At 33.0% G+C, this 20930-nt stretch overlaps 1 protein-coding gene across 3 annotated transcripts in view; it reads left to right on the plus strand.

Moving 5' to 3' along the window:
* The window catches only part of LOC123716017 (high affinity cAMP-specific and IBMX-insensitive 3',5'-cyclic phosphodiesterase 8), a 127510-nt gene that overhangs the window by 42745 nt on the left and 63835 nt on the right, over positions 1-20930 (plus strand). The window contains exon 2 of one of the 3 annotated variants that reach the window (XM_045671491.1): positions 20429-20512. The exons of the other annotated variants lie outside the window; for them this stretch is intronic. Within the exon in view, the coding sequence (XP_045527447.1) occupies positions 20429-20512 (84 nt within the window). The remainder of the gene's footprint in view (positions 1-20428; positions 20513-20930) is intronic. 3 annotated transcript variants of the gene reach the window in all.

A 20930-nucleotide genomic window follows, 5' to 3' on the forward strand; every position in this document is an offset into this window, starting at 1 on the left:
TTTTTTTTTCTAAGAACAAAATTACATTATCATGTATAATGTAACTCTTTACAGATCATATAAATACGTTTAGAAGTTTTGTAGCTGTACTGTTTGCATTACGACAATGCAAAAATATATTTCTATACCAAGCTGTATCAAAACGCATCTTATCTGAATTAAATAAAATTAATGTACAAATTTTAATTCAAATAAAAATAAACTCTTAAGTTAATAAAATGTATTCAATAGACAATAATTTGTATTCAATAGACAATAATTTGTTCACGAATAAATTCAAACGTATTATGATCCTTTTTTACTGGCACAGTGCCATAAAGCCGGAGACGAAAATAATGTTTCACATGAGATAAACATTCAAACATAAACATCGGTTTACGTGACTCAAGTCTACAAACTAAATTGTAATTTGTATTTTCCAATAGCACAGCTGTCTATACGTTCAGGCTAAAAGTTTTGTGTTTTCAAATGACTCAGTTAAAATGCACAACGCAGATCTTTAATAATTTTATTTATTTATTAGTGATATTAAAGAAAACATACATATTATAAAACAAAATACTTAGACAATATACGAAACCAAAACAGATTACATAGATAAACAATATATATTGTTACGAGCTAGGGGATCGGATAGAAAATGCCGTAGATTTCTTCAAGGGTTTATTTCTTGAAAAATCAATGAGGAATTTATGAGCAAAAATTAATTGCAGAAATTCACTTATAACACACAAAAACACAGTCACTAATTACTTCACTTATGCACACTTCACACAGTACTTTATCACTTATATTCACTTTATTCGCACTTTATCGCTTCGGTGTTTCGCTCTTGTTATCGCATTCAAAACTAAAGGTGACTAGTCGCGTTTCGGCTCGCTTATATATCCCTGGGAATAATTCTAAACAATATTCGAGAACTTTCTAGGCGGGCTTGCTACTGAGTAGCGATTGCACAATTCTAGAACGTCCGCACTCTTTGTCTCTTTCGCACGTTGCTCCGTCCTTGTCGTACGGCGTTCTAGAGTGCTCGTCTAGTTTCGAGAAAGTTCTGATCTTCTCTCTATCTCTCTCTCGTATCATTTCGTCCTTGTCTCACACCTAGAAAGTTCGGTCTAGAATATTCCTTCATCAAAGGGGTATAACTAGGCCTGAAAACGCCTGAAAACGGGTCTCCTGAAAACTTCACCACTCGACTACACATGTTCTGAAACTGACTGAAAAATTGTTTCAGCTTCCTGAAAACTAGGGTAACATTATGAAAATTACAATTTTCTAATATGTGATTGACCCTCTCCTGAAACGGTCAGAAATCATATTACAGCCTGCTGAAAAGTTCTCTAACTAGTGGAAAAAATCTAGAAACATGCAGTCGACCCGTCTTCGTAACAGTATTATATGTATTCAAACTCAAACTCAAACTCAAAATAACTTTATTCATATAGGTATTCAAGAACTGGCAAGAAATTATCCGATACTCTTTTTAATCGCCCAGTTTCGAGTTATACAAACTGTTTGAACTGGAATAAATCGATCCCAAGGATTAGGATCATTTAAATAATCGTCAAATTTATAAATACTTTATTGATTAATTTACGTTTAACGAGAGCTTTGAATTTATTCAATGATAATTCTCTTATGTTGCATGGGAGTTTGTCGTTAAACGAATACAATATCTATATAATGAGCAGTTCATCTTCTGGAGCCTGTTTGGTCGCACGCTTAGATTAGTTTATTTCGAGAATTATACTGGTGAAAATTACCATTTGTTTTAAAATCGTTTATGTTTTTTCGTACATACAACAAGGCTTCAAGAATATATTGACCAGATAGTGTCATAATATTTAATTCCTTAAACTTATTCCGTACCCACTCCCTTGGGGAAACACAACAAATACTCCTAACAGCCGCTTCTGCAGCACAAATAGGGATTGAACCTATTAAATACGATACACTATAATATATATTTTAACACAAATCAGCACTATCTTCTATGTAAACTTGGATATTACGTATCTACGTGACCATGATCTAAAACCGTATTTTGAACACCTAGGTAATATTTATGATTGTTTAGATTAGAAACTGTTACAGAGATTACGCTGAGGAATTATGCAACGCGTTTTAAAAATGATAACAGGGCATTTATAACCTATAAAATAAAAACAATTTTAGCGCTACAATATTTTGGGTCTGGGCCTCAGGTATCTGAATCTGTTTCAATACCATTTGTAAATCTAATAGGCAAGTCGCCTGGCACACTCCGTCGACATATGTAATAGGGCAGTGTTGGTTATTGCTTCAGCGTGGGCGTGTGCGCATTAACCATTCGTTCGAACGGTGAACGAAAACACCGCGAGGAAACCGGCTTGTCTTAGACCCAAGAAGTCGACGGCGTGTCAGGCACAGGCGGCACCTATTTGCCTATTAAACAAATGATGAGGCCCAGACCTAAAAAGGTTGTAGCACCACTGATTGATTTATTTATTTTCGTAATAATGTAATTAATAGTTATTCAAAAAACGTAATTAAATAAAAATGGAATTTATAATATCCATAAATTCAGGTTGACACAAAAGCCAAGAGCGATTAATAATTCTTACATATGTCAAGTTAGCGGTAAATGGAAATTCAATATGGAATATAATGTGCATAAGTGCAATTAAAGCTTTCACAGAAACGTTATTCAGATTTATATTGAATTCTTTCATCGCATTTATACGGAAATTTGATATCATACAACCAATTATTTGTATAAGTTATCTTTTGTATTGAGACGGATTTATTTATAAATATTTTAACAGTCAAAACTTTAACACTTCGTAATATTTTTAAACATTTATATTTTTAACATCTGAACTTGTTTTCTGGAGCTTTATTGGCTTAGTGGCTTCAGCGTGCGACTCTCATACCTGAAGTCGTAGGCTCGGTATGAATAAAATCGATTCTCGTCTAGTTTTTGTAGTTTTAATTGTTTTGTTTAATATTTGTATTATCTGTTCGTGTATACCATGTTTGCCTATGAGTGCTTGTGACATCAAAAATTGTGGTTCTTTTACCAATGTATCAGTGTGCCGAGCGTTGGTAAGCTTTTATCTATAAAAAAAATATATTTCGATAAATTGAACCCGTGACCAAGATATTTTAAAGATACACATATATACGGACATAAGCGTTTACCCGAAATATTAAGAAGCTTCAGTTCGCAACTGGAATATTTTTGCAGTCAAATAATGACATCTGTCACTCACTGCAACAACAGCGTAGCGGAGGCAAGACGAGGCGAGACTCGCCTAAGAATATAGAATAGGAATTGTAGTATATATATTATAAAATGTCTTAATATATGTATAAAATAAGGTCCCGGATATCGGGAAATTTATGAATTTATTTAAATTTATTAAAAAAAACACTGGCCATGATTGAATAAAAACGAAATTAGGCAAAAGTTAGTTGACTTCACTTGTATCGAAGAATTTATATTCTATTGTGTTTTTAAATAGAGTCAACTATTGAAATTATATTGAAGGATCAACACATGATTATTGTGTTTATTACAAACATCACATACGTAGATAAAATCAGATCTACGATCCTGTCAAGTCAAGAGGTCCTTTTAAATTTCACATTCAGATGACAATGTTATTCTCTACACGCACTATAATTAGTATCAAGTATCAACCGTCAATGAAGACTATCAGCATATCTTGCGACGTCATAGATAATGGTCGGCAGTCAGTTGGGTTAACTCGGTCTAATGTGCTGCGTGAAATGTTATATAAATCTAAAGATATGTGGAAAGGTGAGTTTATTACTTGTTTATTTATAATAATCATTGGTAATCATTTTATACGTATTTTTGTGTTCGATATTTGTCGTCATCTTGATAGTAATTTATGTAAGTAAGACGTCTTAATAAAAAGCCGTTTATATATTATTGTATTACCGTACCAATTTGAGTTCTAATCCTTCAAGAAAAGAGTGTTCCAATTCTTAAAAGGCCGGCAACGCACTTGCGAGTCCTAAGAAAATGTGTCAGTCCCGATATCCAGTTCAGATAATTGGATTTTTTTCAACCCATCAGTTACTCTGATCTGTTGTTGGTGATATTTCAACAGCTGATCCCCTGGACATTTATTACCGACCTCGTGAAATGCGGACTTTTACAAGCCCACTATTATGAAAGTTTTCGTTCACATCAAAGGATTTTTTACGACAACAAATGTGTACACATGGTTCTTATTGACGCGGCTGTATGGAAACTCTATCATAATATTTACAGTTTCGGTCTAAATAGTTTTAAAAATATATGCGATTTGGAACATTTTCATCTATTAGGAAATCTGATAGATTAAATTCACTCCGTCCAAATTCAAGTCAAGTCAATAATCATTTATTTCAATCAGACAATAAAAAGAAACTTTTGAAGTCAATATTACAAGTTTAAAATATTTAAAATTACTCTAGTTAATATTCTAAAAGTTTAATATGGAGAATAAAGGGCAAAAAACTCCTTTTAAAGTAGTTTTTACTATATTTTGTATACAGACTACCTATATACTAAAATAAAATAGCGCACGGTGTTATAAAAAAATGCAGCAGATAACTATAACTTAACTTCTTTTCTGTTCATAAAACGTTCATAATAAAGTTATTTTAACTTGACTTTATTATTATGTAGATACATGGGGCTCACATATGAAAAAATATTGCAACTATAGATTTTACAGTTAGTTATTTCGACTACGTATTTGCGTGTTGTTCCCTCGAGAATGTAAGTGCGTAATTCAATTTCACCATGCCTCCTGCTCATAGAGGACAAATCTTCGTTTTTAATTTATTTTATTATTATTAATTTCTTAAGGTATCATGTGGAACATGGTGTAATGGTTGTAGTTCCTTACAAATATTTCGTAAAACAAAAAACTTGGTAAATAAAAAGAGTGGCAGTTCTTCACGTCAGTTCTACGCGCTTGATTTGAAAACTGACAGTAAATGTAATATTAAAAACATTTAATATGTATTACTTTATAGACGTTACCTAAATGAATAAATGATTTTGAATAGATTTTACATTATTCTTTATAAAAACGAAACAATTGAGTTATTCTTAAAGAATCTTTTTAGGTTATTTCGTATAAAGACACTTTTCATTCGTTATTACTGTCCAATTCAATAAGGTACTTAAAAATAATAAGTAACAAATAATCTAAATAATGTTATAATAATCAAGAAATATTGTTTATCTGATATTGGAGTAACGAAAAGCGTTTCATTTGCCCCGACAATTAAAAAGGAATTTTTGTTCAGTGTCTTTAGGCAGTACAAAAGATGGTTCCCGCTCTCTGTACCCACTCTTACATGACGACGTGGACGTCATAGCTACTAAACAATATTTCACGAAAATATCTAACATCATCCAAATACACATTTTCTTCTTTGTGTTCTCTAAGTGGATCGCGACATGTATTCCGCTTCCATTAGCTTCTATCATTCATCATTTTTCACTCCAAAATTATTAAAAAAATCGTGCCTATTTGAAGTTATACTTCTGTTGGCGCGTTAGGGGAAAATTATGAGAGCAAATTTTTACGATGCGCGCGCACACTGTCACAAAACGCGACGCCGATGTTAGCATAGTCAACATTATAAAATAAAAAATATCCATTTATTTCTTTTAATTATGTATAATTTTGAGATATTTACATAAACTTTAGTTAACTAGATAATGCGTTTTTTTCGTTATTGTTAGTGTCGTTTATTCTACAAATTTAGAATAAGGCGAAACATAAAGTTTTTAAGAAGATTTTTATCATGTTACGCCAATGAAGTATAACTTCTAACGTGTGTACACACATGTTTTTCTATGAGCTTTTTTTATTTTTCTTTATGTACTTGTACGAGCCAAGTCTATTGTTCAATAGTTAGCATGTGAGTGAATTTATGAAGCCCACCTAGCTCTGCAGTTTAGTCGATAGTAATAAATTTTTGGTAGGACCAACGGCCCTTGGAGGATAATATAAATCAAAACTCAAAAAATTGGAATCGCGAATCATCTCTCTCTGTCTCTCAAATCATGGTGAACAAATATATTTAGATTCCTTTATTTCCTCTTAACCAGCTGTTTTGGTTAATTAGAAAGGCGGCCACGAGGTTAAAAATATAATCTCCTGAGAGCTGCGTCAATATTTCCTAAACGGCCAACGTTGACATTGCCATTCCAAATATTTAGGCGTTTCTCTTGTATTCCCAGCAAAAATGCTGAGAATATTTTACTAAAGAAATGTAAACTTCCGTAAATTGGCAATACCGTAAATATAATTCTGATGACGCTACATTATATACGGTTTTTGCTTCACCTAAATATTTTGTGTTTGTATGTAATGTATATAGTATTCATTGGTTTTTGAATAATAACTTCGCTGTCTATGTGGTATGGAAATATTCTAATGAAGGGGTTTTGTTTCGTAGTTGACGTATTTATGAATAACAGTCGCCGTCATATTCCTTATTATAAAATATAATAGACGAGAAAGCTCGTTTGAGAAACGGAAAAAATATTTCTACTATATTAAATTGATAACGAAAGGAAAGTCGTATCGCTATTAAAATATTATTGTATTTTCAGATTTCTTTATTAGGTCGTAGATCAAGAGGTATTTATTGTGGTATATAAACGGGTGTTTCAGTCTGATTTGCGATCAATAAAATTACGATAAACGCTACAGGTTATAAAGTAAATGTTATTACCAGCGTAAGGAGTGGTTCACAATGGATAATGTGGTTTAAGATCCCACATTGAGGATAAAACTTTATTATCAGATATTATACTTCCCTTTGTTTATCTATGTTCTTGCGTGCTAAATGTTAAATTTTATAGATCCGATATCTTCCTGAATCTGTAGTTGTTAAGGTAACGAAGGTATTTCCAACATTTTTCTTCTTCATTATATATACGATTTTGCTCAGTGTTTATCAATTTTAAGGTCGTGTGTACATTGACTGTGTACCAATTATTTTTTACATATGCATGTAATAGTTATTTGTGTGGAAATGGCAATCTCTATGTTCAGGGTATTATGTGTGTACAGCACAATAACCTAGACTCTCCAGGTTCGATTCTGCGTCTGGTTAGACCTAAAAAACTGTGACTATTATGATTACGATAGCTTATTATGTCACTTCATAATTTCTACCTTATTGGGAGCGAAACGACCACCAACATGTCGTATGATATGGCCTAGTATTTGCCTTGGAGGTGAGCAACCCTCTGAGCAATCTGGGACGGCCAAGGTTGTTTGCGATACCAGAAAAGTCTTTTGAACAGATCCCCGTCAACAAAGACGTTCTTTATTTGTTCGCAGAGCGAGATCACAGTAGGCATATTGTGTATATACGTATTATGTATTTACAACTATACTTTTTTTGACATTATCGTATTGGCTCAGTACAGTAACGATACTGTATGTATTGTTGTATATAAATAAATATGTTTGTTGTCCCAAAGACAAAGAAAAAATACTATAGTATTGTATCACAGCTCAAGGCAATAAAAATCACTTAAGTACTCCGCTCACGTCGCAAGTGTACTTGATTGCATGAAATTTTCCACTTTCAGTTCATTCCGTGTGATTTCAGTAAATCACATAATCGACGGCTATTCCTCACGTCTTACAATTTAATTCTCTATGCGATTCTATCGAATATATGGCAATTATTAGGCTAGGCCTAGGGGAGGGATGGAGTAGTAAATAAAAGAGGGCGCCTACAAAAATGTGGATAGAACATGCAGCGTTAGCAGGAAGCGAATGTAGAAAGAATGCCATTCCGATCAAGGATTTGGATTGATTAAGATAACAAGAAAAAAGGTAAATAACAAATCTAAACTATACATGTGTAAAAATTGAAAATAAACGGGCTTTATTATTATTACTATTCCGTGCAATATTTAAAGATATAGCGAACTATCTGGTCTAGAGTTTAGTTGTTTAAATGCGGGTAAATCATGCCTCTATGTCTATGCAATTTTTTTAATGCAGAAATTTTGCCCATTCAGGGCTGCGGTATGTATTATTTATTAAGCAGCGCTGATAATAAGAAAATACGTTTTATTAAATTAATAAATAAATCATTTTTTTTAATAAACTTCATTCAGATTGAATAATTGTTAAAAAAACGCACAATCAGCCATGTAAATAATAGGCATAGAAACGTCATATTAATTATCATATCATAATAATAACAGTTAAGTTATTTATAATTGTTGTCAAAACTTTTAGTCAAAGTAATCTCCCACACAAAGACCTGCCTTTAAAGCATTGACTTCCGGTAAGGTGACTAAATAGTGTGATAGCCATCGCGTAACAATATTATAAATACAAATTAAAAATATACTTAAATATATTTTTTAAATTAATAATAAATTTCTATATCGTGTTAATTATGATCTCAGATTTGCGTTTACCATAGTAGTCATTTTCAGCTATCAAAAACACTTGCTATCTTTTATCCACGTTTAATAAATATATCGAAATAGCCAATTAGGCCTTTCAAGAATGCATTTATCAACACACATGTTAATGTTCTCACAACGATCAGTATCTTTAGTCATTGCGAATCATATATCATTCAATCGGGTAATGAGGCCTATGCCATAGTATATTTTGATCAGTTGGAATTCTTTAAGCCGATTGTCAAGACAGATAGGAACAGCTCCTACCCCCCTACCTGGCGATGCCCTTGGCATTGACCAATATTGTGGGCTATAAAGTTCGTAGGCTAACATAGAAAAAATCGAGAGCGATCCAATCATTTCAATCCATTCATCAATTTAGCAACCGCTCAAATCATTGTACCATTTTTATAGTCCGATTTGTCTTTAGCCTTTATCAGCGCAAAATTTCAAGCGAGCATTCCCCCGAAGTCTGAGAACAGAAAATTCACAACTAACAACTACAATTTTATATCTCTGAAATATAGGCCGTCTGTTCAAATCATTCTACGTTTAACGTGACCTAGTCTTGGGTGAATGACCTTGTTACACTGGTTAATAGCGACCACAATATTGACAGCTGTTATTTACATCTAAGCACCTTTATTGGATCGCTGGACTTCTAATTACTACTTAATTAAATTTTTTATACAGACCTGGACAGACGTCTAGCCACAATCCCACCTGATGTTAAGTGAGATGTGGGGTGCACGCCTGTCCAGGAGATACTTATTTATTTGCCGCTTGAATGTACCCATATTAAATTGTCTAGGGAAGATGGACGGGGCAAGGAGTTCTACTAGGTTTATATAGTATCTAGGACATCCTCGGGCATTCCTAATATCCTCAATTCACTACGCATCGTCATATACATCCTTGGAAGCTAACGAGACTGTCAGATTTTAATGATAAATATCCATGTCTTATAACATTCACTAAACTAAAACTGCGATGAAAAATTACTCGGTTTAGATTTTCAGCAGGTCCATGGAGAGCTTTCGTCGAGTCGTTTTGAAACCTTGCTGTCTAAATATAACAGTGTATATTCGCGGATGCTTGGCGGACCCATGCGACTTCTTCAATAAAAAGAGTCGCCTCGTGAGTTGTGTGCTGCTACTCGATTGTGAGGATGCATGTCTAAACATGTGCATGCAACTGCATGGATATAACCCATGCAGTTTCCTGTACTTCAGTTCTCATGTTGTCTTTACGCGAATATACTTTCTATAACATATTTTCATGAGTATCTGATTGTCCTTCTTATATATTTGAGAAAAAAAATAAAATTCGCTTAACCAATCTTTTTTCGCCCATTTTTTGTGATATTTTAAGGCGTGAACAAATAAGCAAACTAGTTTGTATAATTCGTAATTAGCAACACTTATGTGTAAGTTTCTAAGTATGGACACGACAAGCTCGTTAAATTGATACACGATTCGGCCTAAATAAGGCGTTGTGAATTATTACTAAGGTTGGCATTCATTTGAAACTAAAAGTACACTTTATTTTTAGGTAAAATCACTGGTAACTGCGTTATGTATAATTTAACACCTTTATACTGCGAAGTCCGTGAAACAATTCGTTGTAGTATCAAATTGTACATTACGTAAATGTTTTAAATCCTATTTTGTGGACAAAAAGATGAATTGTAATTGTTGACTAGCCAGAATGGTTACTTGTTGTTTTAATGATTCGAAAGGATGTTGTTTAAAGGAAACAAAAGGGGGTTTAAAAGTCGGAATTGTAAAATATTTGCGATATTTTTCTAGTGCTTTCAAAAATAAATTTCACACGAGTTGTTCCTGCAAAGCCGCGTTACAGAGACTCCAGTCGCTCTCCCATTCTACCGAGACCGGCATAACGCTTGAAACCTCAAGATAGGAAATATCTTCTTCCATTTACTCTGCAATCCTAGGATCCCTCACTCGTTCTGCTATCCCCTTCTCAAAACTACTAGCAATTCGTTACTTAACTACGTTAACGGCTCAAATGCAACAGTCTTTCCTCCAACTTAGATTTTGTTCCCTTTGGAGCCGGACTCTTAGGCCGTGGCGTTTAGATGCACAGTCGCTAATTAAGGATTTAAATTGGCGCCTGGTCGATAGTACCGGTGACCAAAGAGCTGGTGCTTTCCTCGCTCAACGAATAAGAATCGCTATACAGCGAGAATTGTTACCAGTGTTAAAGGTACATTACCACAGGGACCAAACTTTTAAAATTTATTAAAAAAAATTGGAGGTTAAGAAATTTTTTAAATACTGTATATTTCATTGTGTAGGTTTTAATAAATTATTCAGAACTTTTTTTACATAATAATTTTTACGATAAACACAGAGGTCACTAGTTGAATCATAACTGTCTATAACGTAGCAATTAAATTAGATTTATGTCTCGCAACGAATGCAATTAAAGTTGTTGCAATTTATTTTGATTTACAGCCCATAGTTTTAGATTTTTTAACAATCTATATTTTATCATGTACTATTTATCTACGCTAGTATAACTTTTTATTACTTATAGCTAGGCGTTTGGTTGAATCACGAACGAATTAAAACGCATAAAATAACCAGGCGTAGTTTATGATCAAAAATTTCCGTTTTTGGTCTAACATTGTTTACTTCTTTTTGATTTACTTATTTATTTCTAAGTGTTTCCTTACATGTACTGTTTTATAATTAGATTCTTATTAATTTTTAATTAAGTATTTAAAGAAAACACTTTTTCAACAGATTGCGTGACTAAGCACGCTGTAAAGCACGCGAAACGTCGGGAAAAAAAATTAAATTATGTAAAATAATTATAATTTTACTATAATACATTAATTTAATCCGTCCTATAAATGTGTAAAAGTCAATTTAACAAAAGACAATACTAATACTAAGTACTCAAAAATCGAAATAATGTATTCCATTTAATAAACTAAAATTAGTTAACGCAATTTAAGTGACTTTTATGCATTGTACTCACCTTAAAACTAATGTAATAATAAAAGCCTTTTAATTCTATTTCAATCTTCTATTTCAATCTTCTTTTGGGTATCTGTGTGCACCTTCTTCTCTCTGCACTGTCCCACTCTCTGCCATGTACTGTCTATCTACCTTCTAAGTTATCTTCCTCTTTTTCGTGTGCTGTACCTTGGCCACCAGTTTACTACTTTTTCCACCACTTTTCTGTTCCTCTTGCCATGTCCCCCGCCCATTTCCACTTTGGTTTATTTATTATTATTGTTACATCTGTTACCTTAGTTATACTTTAAGGGAAAATCTGTATTCTTTATTTTACATCGTTAAATAGATCTTTGACACCTTATGTGAACTGACAATTTACCAAAGTCCTTAAAACCTAACCTAACCATCAATTTCAATAATAATACCGTGCATCTCATAAATATAACATATCGACCCCTCGATCTTGATTAGATGTAGAAAGCCATCAATAATACTTGTGTCGTGACTAACTTGACAAGTCGACATACGACAGCTTATTGAGTAACGTTATAAATGTGCCTATGGAAAACAGTTTTGAATCACGGGACTGGATTAATGGACAATCCTCTCTTAGCACTCTTAATTATAACAAAACATTACACGTTATTTGGACCCGCTTAAAATTTTGGACTATTGCGGCATTATGAATATGTTTTTTGATAATTAATTTTAGTAGCTAAGGAGGAAATCAGCAGAGAGAGTAAAAATCAGTTGAGTCTGTGCACTAATGGACTTTCTGTTAATGTGCGCTATTAACACACGCTCGTACGGCCAAGGAAAATCTGCTAAAAAAGTAGATGGTGCGTGTCAAGCACAGTTGATCACCTACTTGCCAGACTCGAACAGATACTGAAGATACTGAGGCTCACCTTATCTTAAGCGGTATCACTTAACGCGCATGGCAACTCACTATAGGTGAAAGCTCGCAAATGCTGGTGGTGCACGGCAAAAATTATTGAAAAACGCTCAGTTGTGAAAAAACTCTGCCAACGTCCCCCAAGGTCCAGACTTAAAAGATTTTTGTAACAATATTTTCCTTCACTATGAACTAGTTGTGACAAGTAGATAGGCGTTTGACCACGTTACCTCTTGATGTAGAAAGAAGATGCGAAATTCTACTGGATACTACTTATAGGTAATGTAATATTAAGCTCATACATGGCCAAATTTCATCAAAACAATTATAAAACTAAAATCCACAGAAAACATTTTGCTATGCATTAATACTAAATATATTTTTAAATCAAAGTATCTGGACAACAATGCGTGTTCACGCAAATCTTCCAATCTCTCACAGCAAGTATAAGTAGTATCTATATAGTAAGCAAGTATATATGTATATATATAGTATATATACAACTAATAATAATATTATAAAGTGATAATATTTGTTTTTTAGATTTTGTATGCATCAATAACAGCTTATACCTATCAAAATTATACTTTATCTTTGAAAAACATTGGCCTACCATATATATATTATATACAAATATCCAAAAATTCTGTAAAATAAATATCCAACCTGTGACAGCACATAAATTAAGAAATTCTGATGCTATCCATAAGAGGCCTTCCATGTTTTTGTTAAAATATTGCTTTAGATAACACAAAAATGTCTTATCGACATTTTAAGTAAAGCGATTTGTTAAGAGCAAAGACAAAAGTAAAATGAGAGAACCACTTAACAATTAAATGAAGCAGGACTTTTAGTTATGTTATTTCTCTTCAAAATTACGATATATTCCAGCCAGCTTTAATATAACGACCAAGGAGGTTTATCGATAAAATATTTTTAAAAGGAATAAAACTGTGTAATGAGACTGATTTTATAAATAAGGAGGTAAGCTTCTTATTAAACATAACATATGAGCTTCGGAAAGCTATTGATTCTCCTATCTTTAGAAATGAATATGGAAGTGATTCAAGAAACACTCATTCGAATTCTTTGTGAATATAACAAAATAAACAGTACTTATCCAGGGCTTGATATATTCGGTAGTGGGCTGATAAATTTGAAATTACTAGTAAAAACTAAAAACTGTCATGTATTTTAGAGTACATAGATTGTAACTTATACTTGATTATCAAGTATAAGTTACAATCTATGTAAATATTGTGATGTAATATTGTTACGAGCTAGGGGATCGGATTGAAAACGCCGTAGATCTCTTCAAGGGTTAATTTTGAAATAAATCTACAAGGAATTTGTGTACACTAAAAAGCCACAAATTACGCGTAGAAATACACTAATTACCGTTAATTAATTTACTTCTTACGTGCATTTCACACAGTACTTTATCACTTGTCTTCACTATTCGCACTTTATCACTTCAATGGTAATCTTTCAGAATTTCACTCGAAACTAAATTAATTGGTCGCGTTTTGGCTCGCTTATATATCCCTGGAAGTAATCTTAAACGGTGTTCGAGAACCCTCTGCTCTTTCTCTTCTCTTATTGCAGGCACTAACTCGCGGTTGCACAATTCTACAACCTACGTACTCTTTATCTCTTTCGCACATCGCTCCGTCCTTGTCGTACGGCGTTCTAGATGGATCGGGCTTCGCAAGGTTGTGATCTTCCCTCTGTCTCGCGTATCATTTCATTCTTGTCCCAAACCTAGAAAAATCCTAGAATATTTTTTCATCAAAAGGTTATACGTAGTCCTGAAAACGCCTGAAAACGTTACCACTCGACTATACATGTTCTGAAACATGCCTGAAAAAATGTTTCAGCCTCTTGTAGAAAAATGGAGTCGACCCCTATTCGTAACAATATGTATAAAAACAATTTAAGGGGTTGAGTGTGTGTGGACGTTAGTTCAAAACCTAACTATAGTTAGGTTAGTAATAACGTTCACACACATGGGATATACTCCATTTCATTCCACCAGCATGTCGAAGACCCAAATCGATAAGGTGGCTCAGGCGACAAACTTAAACAGAACATTTGTTTATTAAGGTTATGGTCTTAATCGCCTAAAAAAATGCAACATTTTCAATTTCACTAAAAAACAATATAAAATAGTTTTAGAAAGCTGCTATTAATATAAGCCTGGCTATAACTCATGCACTTACATCCGACATAGCTGGCAATAAACAACCATTTCCCTGCAACACTTTTAAACTGAACGCATTTTACACAATTTGCTTTAAATTGAAATAGCTTTTCTGAACTGGCTTGACCTGGATGTTGAAAAAAACAATTGCAAACTCTTTCTACTCACATTTTTAAATATTTCACTCTTCTAGTTTATATTACCGCATAACTGTCATTAATAGTTTTTGGAATTAGGGATTCAAGTACCAAATGATTTAATTTCAATACAATAAAAAAACGGCTCAAATATAAAAGTCTTTCACCCAAACTTAGATTTTGAAACTTTTTAAATTTGTTTTAATTTTGTTTTCTTAATCTTTTAATTATATAATAATTTTATTAATCTTTAAATATTTATAATAATTATAAACTTAATGCACAACACTAAACAATTAATACTTTTGTGTAAACAAAGTAGTGATTTTAAGACATTTTAACTCTAGTATTTTTTTAGAACCCTAGTTAACAGCAGTCAGTTGGTCAGTTGTCTTGCGACATAGGCCTCCTCTTGTTGTTTCCACTCGTCTCTTTCATTATTCCAGCAGATCATCAACCCATCTCTTTATTAGACGGCCTTGTTTCATAAGTCCATTTCTGGGATACCTTTATATGACGTCCTTCGCCAATTTATTTTTTCGACCTCATGAAGTGGTAAAGACTAATCAATTAAGTCTCATTATATTGTCAAACTACATTCAATGGCTATACTCCTGACACCTGTTACATATAAATCTAAAGATTTGAAGGTTTTTCCAACCTCTCTATTAGGACCTTAAATTTCCTTTAAATTTATCTAGAATTGTATTATTACGAAATATTGTATTATCAGGATTTATTATTCAAAGATTATCTTATCTATTAAAACATACATTTAACATTATTACTACTGTTTGTAATAGGATTAATGTGTAATTTTTATTACCAAATTAACTATTAAATTTCAACAAGGTAATACATCAAAAATTTTACTGCGCGCGTCAGCCACGTTTGCAAATATGAAAAATAAAAAAGGCAAGACTATGTAGACTGAAAATAGCACTCACAATGCATCAATTTCAATTATTGTCACTTCAGGAAATGTCAGCGCGCTTCTGTGCCTAAAACAGGTAGATTTTTGGTGTGTTTCATCACGATGTACCGCTTCACCGTTCGAGTAATGTAGTTGATTACTGTATCTGCCAACCTGCGAGCGTTTTTGTTGTTTCCGGGAGTCAAAACCAGGTTATATACGCCACTTATCCACGACAGGCTATCTTACAAAACAGTCGTCTCTCTTAATGACAACAATGATTCGTTTTCTGAGATAGCTTTTGAATGCACTCTTGGTCAAATGAGCATTTGTAATATGCATTTCTTAATCCGCAGTTTCGCATGGATTTGCGTACTTTGGCAATATTAATTAATAAAAAATAAATTTTATTTTAGTCAATTTCCGTGGTATAATAATTATAATTTATTTTATTTAGATAAAACATATCCATTTCAGTAAATAATTACAACTTCAAAAATATATTTTTTTATAAAACATTAAATTTGAAAAAATAAACAGCCAACCTCGACTTGACTGCCGAGTGCTGACGAGCGCCTAACAATTTGCGACGGAGTACAGTGATCTATTTTACTGAAGATACTGTTTCTACTGCCTTGCAATCTGCGTGAAAATGCCGTTCTTTTCCGACAGATCAGAACTCATCGGTATGACAAGGGCTGATAAAATATACACGTAATTAATTCACACGGAAAAGAACTATCTTTTGGTAAAAAAATGTTCAGAAGTCGTCCAGTAGTTTTGAGACGTGACTGCGACTTTTTTATACAATATATATATATTATTATTTATCACGAATGTTGATGAATAGTCAAAATAAATCATTTTAATGCCAACCACGTGTCCAGTCACGTTTCTACTGTATCACTCACGACAGAGATCAAGAGATTTCGCGTGCACAAGGCAGATTTAATCGAACAACCACGGATTACAATTAGTTATAAGGGATTGAGAGATATTTATATTTAACTGGGTGTAGTTCTGGCCTGTTGAGCAGTGTTGGCCTATGAGAGTCAGCGTGCGACTATTATCACTGTTCGATCGACGGTGTGCACCAATGGACTGTCTATGGCTTGCGGAAAGAAGAAATCTGCGGCCCCTGATTTATTTATAGTTGTAACTTATGAACATTTTTTTTCTATACTATATTAGTTAGTTAAGTATAGCGACTATATATTGCATCTGTAAAAACACGATAAACTCTCGAAGCCTCAAAACAAAGTAGGAACGTGAAATGGACAAAAATCACCATACATTACTTTCGTAATGAATACTTGGCTGTATCAGAATAATTAATGGCATACAAAATTGTTGCAAATTTCACAGTGCGTCGTCTTAATTGCTGTCTCCATAGCTTGTGCTTCTTTAATTAAGAGTCGAGCTGAAATTGGCCTTAATTAGACCCCTCAAGCCTCTTCGTACCATCTGGCCAGAACTTTCAAGTTTTAGACCAATAAATAGGCCACTTCGTAGGAATACAATACAATTTACCAGGTGACATTTCGGGATGACACTGTTATTTTTATTGCGTATTTTTTATATAGAATATTAGGGCTACAACAGTATCTATTGAGTTTTTTCCTTCTTTGCGTCTCGTGGAAGAATGTGTTCTTAAGTTATTTAAAATATATTTATTTGAACATTCGTAAAGTTAGAAAATGTTATAATTATTGACTTAGGTTGAAATGTTTGAAACTGTCGCCATGTCTCCCGTCCATAGCGAGCAGATAGGGCTGTTGGGTTTTAGTGGGTAGGGGTCCATTGCACCTCACGGATCGACCCCACATTCCCCCCTGTCACGTTTAAAAGATGACCCGGCGCTTGGGTCTGAAAATTAATCTTTCGAAAGTAACTGTTTAATGCAACAAATTTTTAAATTTGATTGCTTTGTAGTTTATAAACATTATAAGATTGACAGTCGAGAAAAGGTATTTTAATAAACATTTATATAAAACAACATGACGGCTAGATTTTTTTAGTTTCAGGCTTCAACCGCTAAAAAGTTAATTTGACGCTGATTGATGGCATGAGGCTTTTGCTACCGTTGAAAATTTTTCGCTGACTTATTGTGTTATTGTCGGATAATAGGATTTAAATTATATACGTTTGTTTGAAAATATATGATGAATTGGTAAAAATATGTAATATAACGGTATAATTATATATGGACTGGTATTACAGTTATTTAATATATACAGTGTTTATTCCATTAAATAGACATTAAAAAATACCGTCAGTCGTATAGTTTAAGATTACGTATACAAAAATTGAGTTGGCTTGCTGTCTAACTAACTTAAGTTAGTTCAGCTAACTTTTAACTTTAAAATAGTTGAACTGTTGTTTTCATCCAATCGCACTTATAGGATTAACTTTGACTGCGTATACTATTTTTATTAAATACAATCAAGAAATATACAGATCTTAAAAACGAATTAACAAGGATACTTAACAAAGTATCTATAGTCCCGCGGTGGTATGTAAATTGATTTCCCAACTATACAAAAGTAGGTTATATATAACTAGTATAAAATTTGTTTTTTAATGAAACAAATGAGTAAATTTCATTGCTTGGCATTTAATATATTATAAGATTGACAGTTGAATAAATTATATTAATTATCATTTATTTAAAACTGCATAATGGCTAAATTGTTTAAGTTCCAATCGCTAAAAGTTAATTTGACGCTGAGTGATGTGATAACGTTTTTGCTACCGTTAAAAATTTTGTCTGACAGATTGTGTTAAGGTCGGATAATTGAATTTAATTCATTTGGTCCTCCACCGGAATATTACCAAAACACGAATCTATCGTTTATCTATATTGTTAGACCTCCCAAAATCCACTTATATCATACTTCTCACCTCTGGGCGGGAGCTCCCCAGTACCAGCTCCTTCCACTTGACCGTATTCAACGAAGAGCGGTTCGAATCGTCGACGACCAATCACTTTCCGTGCGGCTTGATCCCTTTTCGTTGCGTAGAGATGTTGGGTCCCTCTGCATCTTCTACCGCATTTACCATGGGGAGTGTTCAGAAGAGTTGTTCGGTCTTATACCCGCAGCTGAGTTTCATTATCGAACGTCAAGGCAAAATTCAAAATACCATCCGTATCACCTCGACGTCCGTCGTTCCACAACTGAGCGTTTTCTAAGGCAGTTTTTGCCTCGCACCACCACTATGTGGAACCAGCTGCCCACTGAAGTATTTCCGAACCAATTCGACTTAGGGTCCTTCAAGAAAAGAGCGTACCAATTCTTGAAAGGCCGACATTTTTAGTTATGTCAACAAAAACAATCCGCATTTCACATCATAAACATATTTATTAGTATTGTTGTAAAATCATTATTTGTTAATAATACTATAATATGATATATGTATAATACTATGTTTCAGTGTTTTTATAATGTTACTGCATGTGTGGAAATTCTTTATGTGTTAAAGTAAAGCAAGTAGTTTCAGGTAATATTGTTTGGTCGTTATTGTGTTTTATAAAGATTAAATGTATGTACAAACATATCGTAGTCCTAGAAGATACTCCAGATTTTTTTTGGATTACAATAAGGTGCCCCATTGTAGTTTTAATAATATGACTAATTAAAACTGATGAACGTTTGACAATATCGAATGTACGATTTGGCTTTCCTGGATGCGAGAAATGTACTAGTTGATCGAGTGTTTAAGAAATAAAATGGATCTACCCAAATAATAAATTTGCATAATAAATATCACGAAGCATTAAAGTATTATCCTTAAAACCTTTTATCAAAAGAGTTGTCAAACGTCACATAATTGATTTTTTAATTTATATGCAAAGAAACAGGTGTTTCTGCCGAGATAAAATGACATATTTACAACTCGTAAGGTAAATTAAGGATGTAATTATCATTTTTGAAGACAAACCTCAAACGAAAACCGAGTATGAATGTCAAAATTTCTGAAATATTTTTTATTAATTTGCTTTTTTTGTCTTTACGGAATGTAATTTAAATGGAGATGAAGGAGTGTATTTTGGACATGATACAGGAAATTGCACTACAATTGTTTGTTGGTGTAATTTCAGTTTTTGTCTGTTCGCAATAAGTTAATATACTTAATCCGTGCTAATTTATAAGCGTTACTGTTTTAAAGGAAGCAAACATTTCTAGTAACGAAGAATAATAGTGTACATACATAACTGTAAACGAAGTTATAACAAAAACAAAATTGTAATAGGTTCTATGACTTTAAATCGCAATTATTTAATGATATTCTAAGATATATTTCATTGTTTTAGTAATAAATAAGGTTTCAATCCATAATAAAAAAAATATTATGGATATAATAGGCCAACAGGTAAAACTTGAATTTGCTTAGGTACCGCGGTTACCTAACATTCCGTTACGAAATACGACCTAACATTTAGCTGACAGCCATGTACCATCAAATACCAGTCTATCGGCATTTGTTTCTTTTCATTGTAATTCAATAAGCTTACGAGGCACTCGTTCACCCCCCTTCTTCGAACTACTGCCGTGACGGCCATTATCCAACCGGCAGTCTCACAAACTGTACATCGACATGTGACATTTAACACGTGACAGTAAAGTCTATATTTCCGCGAAAAAAACATTGCCGAGTAAAAATAAATTGCACATTTGTTTACTCGCATCTCGGTGATTATCATTTAAAAAATATAATATGTCTGGCTGTCAAATTTGCGCGCGAATTGCACTCGTGTTTAATTTATTCTCAACTATGTAATCTGTGGTGTTAATCAGTGAATGAGTGAGTGGTTTAGTTTTTTTTCGTTACATAATTATGTGTAGAGAAAATGCTGGCTGGTGAGGAAACCAGTATAGACATAGTGCAAAGATGGTTACAGAGGCGCGGGAGTGATGACATTGAGACTGGTGGGTAATATTTGAATTTGGATTTCGTGTTTTTATGTTTTACACCTATATAGTACAAAGAAGGTACGACACGATTCTACTATCTAATCGAATCCTTGATAATTGACATCTCTAATTGATAATGCCGATTACGTAGGTAGATGTCAAGCACGTGGTAATAAAATACTGAATAAATTAGACTACTTTTACATACTTAGCAACATTTGTATTTATATAAAATATCACGTCCAAAATATTGCATTTAATTTGTTATATTATGATTTTAAATAAAATAAGTATCATTATATTTCAATTATTTAATGTTATAGCTCCAATTTCGTAAGCTTAATATAAAATTGATTTTAGTACCGTTATTTTTACGAGCACAAATTGCGAGTTTTGTAACTATGTGTAACCATTGAGGGGCAGAAAGCGAACC

Source organism: Pieris brassicae, chromosome 11, assembly GCF_905147105.1.
Source record: "Pieris brassicae chromosome 11, ilPieBrab1.1, whole genome shotgun sequence".
Lineage (NCBI taxonomy): Eukaryota > Metazoa > Arthropoda > Insecta > Lepidoptera > Pieridae > Pieris > Pieris brassicae.